General features: G+C 40.4%; 1 protein-coding gene across 1 annotated transcript in view; it reads right to left on the reverse strand.

The window, feature by feature from the left end:
• The window catches only part of chrnb5a (cholinergic receptor, nicotinic, beta 5a), a 28,867-nt gene extending 23,104 nt beyond the window's left edge, over positions 1 to 5,763 (reverse strand). The window contains exon 1 of the mRNA XM_079812115.1: positions 5,012 to 5,763. Within this exon, the coding sequence (XP_079668241.1) occupies positions 5,012 to 5,075 (64 nt within the window). The 5' untranslated portion in view covers positions 5,076 to 5,763. The remainder of the gene's footprint in view (positions 1 to 5,011) is intronic.
• Between the last annotated feature and the right edge of the window lie 1,093 nt (positions 5,764 to 6,856).

A 6,856-nucleotide genomic window follows, 5' to 3' on the forward strand; every position in this document is an offset into this window, starting at 1 on the left:
TTCCCTTCTGTTTCTGTTTCCCCAGAGCCTGGCGTTACCCCGGAGTCCCCTCCTCCTCTCCTCGTTGACGACGGCGCAGCATACCAGGTCCAGGACATCTTGGACTCCCAGCGTCGTGGTGGTCAACTCCAATATCTAGTGGACTGGGAGGGGTACGGCCCAGAGGAACGATCTTGGGTACCCAGGCATGACATCCTTGACCCGAACCTACTGGAGACATTCCACGCTACCCGCCCTGACCGGCTGGCACCTCGGGGTAGAGGTCGACCACCACGGCGTCGGGGTCCTCGGCCCTCAGGAGATGGCCGTGGGGGGGGGGGGGGGGGGGGGGGGGGGTAATGTTACAAGCACGCCAGGCTCCACCCTCTCACAACCACAACGATCCCTATCACCTGAATACTGAGCACACACACCTGCACGTCATCATCACTGCAATCACCACCTGCACTTAAGCCCCACGCTCACACTCAGTCACTGTCCGGTATCGTTTGCACATGCTACTACTCATGCTTGCTTCCTCGGACTCACCTGACTACATACCTGATCTCCTGAGTCTCCTGAGTGTCTCCTCGTCTCGTCCTGTCTCCTGGTCCTCGTCTCCTTCGATCCATTGTCCCGCTGTTCAACAAGAAGAAAGGTATCGTATCACCTCCATATCCAGCATTCACCTGAACTACCATATCTGACTCTCACCTCATCTGCTCACATCCTGGTTCTGCAAATAAACTCTGCTTTCACCTGCTTCTGTTATCCGTGTCACCTCTGTTTGTAACAGTATCCTTGCCTTTTAATTTATTAACACATAAGACGTGGGTCAATTTAAGCACTGACCCTGTTACTGTATTTACATCATACTACAGACAGTAGAGTGATGAGTCTTGATGTCATCGGTGATCTCATATTCTATCATTACTTATGAGCACTGTAGATCCTTTTATTTTCCCAAACTGTGCTAATCTTATATTTGTAAAATTACCCTTTCCTTGTCTCGTTTTTGCTACCTCGCTTCAAGTAAATATTTTGAATGCACACTCTGGGTGCAGCTAATCCAGTTAATTTCCTGTAAAACATGGTTCTAGTTTAGAACCCAAGTGTAATGTCTTTCACTCCAGCTAGAAAGGTAGATTTATACTTTAAACTGTAGAATTACACAAAGGCTGTGTATACATCAACATAAGCAACAACTCGTGAAAGAGCTGATAATTAAAGATGAAATAAATCATAGATGTAACTTACACTTTATGTGTGTGTTTGTGGCTATTTGGATTAGCTGTAATTTATGTGAACTGCCTGTGAAGAGGTGGTGTGTTTTTGTCATGCTTGCTCTGCTGTTAATGGATGTTAGTAGGGGTTAAGTGCTCTCATTCCTCACATTATGGGTCTTCTCCCACAGTATAGTAATAATATTACACAAGCATAACCATAACACACACACAGTATGTATATATGATATATATGCGTACTGTATGTGTGTGTTGTGGTTCTGCCTGTGTAATATTATTACTATACTGTGGGAGATGTATACTGACATATAAACCGAACAGGCATAACATTATGCCAAAACAGCTCAGGCATGGACTCCACTGAAGGTGTGCTGTAGTATCTGGCACCAAGATGTTAGCAGCAGATCCTTTAAGTCCTGTAAGTTGTGAGGTGGGGCCTCCATGGATCGGACTTGTTTGTTCAGCACATCGCACAGACGCTCAATTGGATTGAGATTTGGAGGTCAAGTCAACACCTCAAACTCGTGCTCCTCAAACCATTCCTGAATCATTTTTGCTTTGTGGCAGGGCGCATTATCCCGCTGAAAGAGGCCACAGCCACCAGGGAATACCATTTCCATGAAAGGGTATACATGGTCTGCATGCTTAGGTAGGTGGTACGTTTCAAAGTAACATCCACATGGATGGCAGCACCCAAAGTTTCCCAGAAGAACATTAACCAAAGCATCACTGCCTCCGCCGGCTTGCCTTCTTCCCATAGTGCATCCTGGTGCCACGTGTTCCCCAGGTAAGTGACGCGCACACACCCAGCCATCCACGTGATGTAAAAGAAAATGTGATTCATTAGACCAGGCCACCTTCTTCCATTGCTCGGTGGTCCAGTTCTGATGCTCACGTGCCCACTTGTGGCGCTTTCGGTTTCCCATACACATCAATGAGCCTTGGCCACCCATGACCCTGTCTCCGGTTCACCACTGTTCCTTCCTTAGACCAAACTTTTGCTGACCACTGCAGACCGGGAACACCCCACAAGAGCTGCAGTTTTGGAGATGCTCTGACCCAGTCGTCTAGCCATCACAATTTGGCCCTTGTCAAACTCACTCAAATCCTTACGCTTGCCCATTTTTCCTGCTTCTAACACATCAACTTTGGTGATAAAATGTTCACGTGCTGCCTAATATACCCCACTAACAGGTGTCGTGATGAAGAGATAATCAGTGTTATTCACTTCACATAATCATAATGTTATGCCTTATCTTACCAGTTACTGCCATGGAATTACTGCTAAATCTTACCAGTAATTCCATGACAAATTCCTTGACATCATGGTTACTGTTCTGTACCTTTGCTTTTTGGTTCATATTGCATATTCATTTTATCTTGTGTTTTTTTTTCAATGTGCAGATGTAATTGAATGAAGATAGCAAATAAATCCAAATTACATGCTACCTTTATTAAATTACATATGCACATCGATCTTAATCTTGTAACTTCTGAACTGTTACATATAACAGTAACATATCCGGTTGATCATTTGAAAATACAGATGTTGCACAGAAATGTTGTGGGCACTAACAGTCACATCGACTTGGACCATAATTTTTATGCAAAATAAACAAAATGCTTGTTGGTAAATTAATCTCTACAGTGGAAAAGTCTAAATATATGGACTCTTTTAAAAAATGTAGTAATGTTTGATTTAATTTAGCCAGGTAAATAGAAAAGTATTTATTTCTTGATGTATATTATTTATTGTACATGCAGGCTACACTACTTTGTGATAACCCATGGAATTAATAAAAAATAGCAAATGTTGTTTCAAATACAACTGCTTATAGAGTAATCCATTCATTGTGCATTGCATATTTTGCAGTTTGAGAAAAGGGAATGCTGTGATAACATTTGCTCTTCCATTTACCTCTATTTCTTACTTAATTTACTTCCAAAATTGAATTTTCCTTGTATATAATGACAAATTTGTCTATGTGTGTCTGTATGTGTGTTTGACAAAATCAAACTCATTGCATATATGAGATTCAAAAGTTAAATTAGAATTCAATAAAAAAAAATCAAAACTATATTATTTTCTTTCTTGCATGGAACACAAAAGGAGAAGTAAAATAATGTCCATGCTGCTCTCTTCCAGGCAATGAAAGAGAATAAGGTACCAATGGCCTTCAAGCTCCAAAAACGATAAAAAGCCACATTACAGTTTTTCTCAATTGCTAAAACACTAAACCCTATTGTCTGAACCAAATGCTCAGTTGCCTGAACCCACTGATTGAATCAATCACTCTTTTGGCAAAACCATAAGCACTTTTCACCTGTTTAGACACAACTTGCCAACACATTTTCGTTGTGATGCACCCGTGCTGCAAAATGGTGAGCACAGGTGACAAAAGTCAAACACAATTAAAGCACAGATGTCACCACTTGAACACAACAACTCAAAATTGATCACACTTGTGGCTAATGATGTGAGGGAACATATACAGTAAGCCAGTTCAGAGAGCACTGGTTTGTGAGGCCCTACAATGGATAGAAATCTGAGAGGAAGAGTTCGTGTGAGAGGAGGTCAAGGTGGTCGAGGTGATCAGCGAAGACAAAGAACAGTAATTCCTGATGAAATCAGAGCTACTGTAATTGACCATGTTCTTGTCCATGGTATGAGCATGAGGGAGGCTGGACAAAGGGTACAACCAAACATCAGTAGATTCACTGTGTCCACTATAATCCGAAGATTTAGAGAAGAGAACAGGTAAGTACCTTTTTTTGACATTATAGTACAGTATGTAAATGTTGACAGCAATTACTGTATGACATACTATATACTGTACCACAGTATACTGTAAGTAAATATATGTTTCAGTACATCACTGTACCAATATACTGTAGTATTGTATTGGAGGGTTGGTCTAACTGTTCGTAGGCCAAGTATTCCATGTATATTTTTGTACTTTATTTTCACATGGGCTTACTGTATGTGGCAAATGCATAAGATTTCTGTTTTGTCTTTTTGTACAAGTGCTAAATGAACAGTTTTTTTTTGTTTTGCAACATGCATTTAGCCTACAGTGAACAATAAACATTTATTTCTCCAGCTTCATGTCCTGAGCATTGTGTTTTCTATTTTTCTACGTAGTGTTTAGTGACTGTTCAGTAGTGTTTTTAATTTTGATTGACGCGGGGCACGATTTGACAACATAGTTCAGTTTTGAGCACAGATTGAATTGTTTTGAGGTGAAAGTTTGGTTTTGAAAGAAGAGTCTGAGGTTTTGTGAATGTAGCTTGAAAATTGGGTTTTGTGTTCACAGTTTAGAGAAAAGGAGAGCAGCTTTCAAGAAATTTGTCTTAGCAATCGAGAAAAACTGTAAAGCACAACTCAAGCGATATTCAAGGTCTTCTGAAGCAGTGTAAAAACTAAATATCAGCTCTGTAAAGTTTCTGTAACATGGAAATTAAAATAATAGTATTTGACCTACTTATTGAACAGTGACCACTAATAAACTTAATCAACAAGTCTTCCACTAGCACATGTGTACCACATGAACTCATGCATCCATTAGGAGAGAGAGAGAGAGAGAGAGAGAGAGAGAGAGAGAGAGAGAGAGAGAGAGAGAGAGAGAGAGAGAGAGAGAGAGAGAAACGCCATATTACCAATGTCTGTAATAAAAAGTACTGCATGCTTAGTTCCTGTCTTTCAATACTAATATGCTGACTATATAAGATAAACCATAGGCTAGACTAAAAAGGTGTTATTTAAAATCAAATATGCCAGAGCTTCTTACTTGTCAAGCACAGCCAAAACAGACATGGACATAAAAACCACTTTGATGCCATCACGGAGCCCATTGCGCTCTCTTTCTCTCTCTCGCTCTCTTTTTCTTTTCTGTCCCGGGTGAAGGTTCACAGTGATGTCCAGTCCACGCCACGGCCACTATCACCCTCCAGAGTCCTCCGTCCTCTCCAGGACGGGTGCTGTCGTGTGTTTAACGCTATACGAGGCGTGTTCTCTGTGCTCCAGACTTTGCTCTTCCTCTCTCAGTATTCAGCAGCCGTCTCCCAATCATCGACAGATGTTTTGCTCGCGTTAATAAAATGTATTCCAGTCCGCCGAGAGAAGCGCGAGTCCGTCCCCAGACTCGAGTCAGATTACGCGCGCTTACATTTGAAGCACGCTTAAGCCGTTCATCAAGTCAGTACGCATGTCTTAACAAGAAAGAAACACCGTTGTTGCATTTGCAAACACGTTTCCCGAAAGCACGAAAATAACTGTAGACACCGGCTCCAACTTTTATAAGCGATGAAGCGCGAGAACTGATATGATGAGACTGCAACCTCCCAGACACGTCTGTTTTTTCTTCTTCTGCTTTTTAGCTCACAAACTTCGGTAGCGTCAATATTTTTACACTATTGTACCAAGCTAATATTTGATGTATTCCTGGCTGAGTGATCTTCGGGTGCAGTGCAAGGATCTGTGAGAATAGCGATACATTCTCATATGGGGCATCATCACTCCGGGAGAACCACGTGACGGACCGCGGACCCCGTGCGAGGTGCAGCAGGAAACGGTTGCTTAATGGTAATTTGTAGAACAGTTAATATGTTAATTTAAAGATATTTCACTTGACACTCTATCTATCTATATATCTTCAAAAATCACTTTGTCACATTTCTTACATTCCTAAAAAAAAATTGGGATAACTCTATCTACCCAGTGTCTTTTTTTCCTTCTTTTTTTGACGGGATAACGCAACATAAATGTTATGACAGTATTTATAAGTCATCTTTCATCTCAGTCCAACAGAAATCAACAAAAACTATCAGCAGACTCAAAAGTAGGCCTAAATGATAATTAGCAGCTGCAATAATCTATGGGCCTATTAGATTATTTTACTCTGTCTGTCATTAGTTCACCCAAAAGTTTACATTTTCATTTATGTTGTTCCAAACCCATGGAACTTTTGTTCATCTTTGAAACACAAATGAAGATATTTCAATGAAGTTTCAATTCAATGAAGCCTGAGAGATGTATGTCCCTCGAAAGCCCATTCTACTAAAACTTTGATGCTTATAAACATTCACAAAGGCATTTTAAACTTAGTCCATAGTACAGTTTTTCTCAGTCACTTTGGTACATTTCTTGAATCATCCTTAAGATTTGCAAACCAGTAAGGGCATTTCGCAAAACAATTTGTGCAAACAGCAACACACAATAGATTACATGCAAAAGCCTGTAACTTGCTCAAAATCTTTAGTTCATCTCTCAAAAGTAAGGCTATTTAATTTATATCAACGAACATATCAATGCCATCCAAATGGCAAGTCCTTCCTTGTGTCATTATTCTCAAACAAGATGCTTAGTCGTGTTGCCAATAGGGCCTATAACATTGTACTCTGTCATTATTTTCAGATGTAAACTACGGTTTTGATGACAATGATTGAAAATGCACAAGACTGCACTTTATCTTTATGGAATATATACATTTCAAGAAATGTGTAGGCTACATTTCTTGAAATGTATATATTCCATAAAGATAAACACATTCAACAAATTTACACATTACTCTGTGGGATATTGAGTCCAAGAGACTTACTGTTGGTCTGTCAACAAATTACAGTACAATGTCATT

This window comes from Gobio gobio (genome assembly GCF_949357685.1).
Source record: "Gobio gobio genome assembly, chromosome: 3".
In the NCBI taxonomy this organism is placed as follows: domain Eukaryota; kingdom Metazoa; phylum Chordata; class Actinopteri; order Cypriniformes; family Gobionidae; genus Gobio; species Gobio gobio.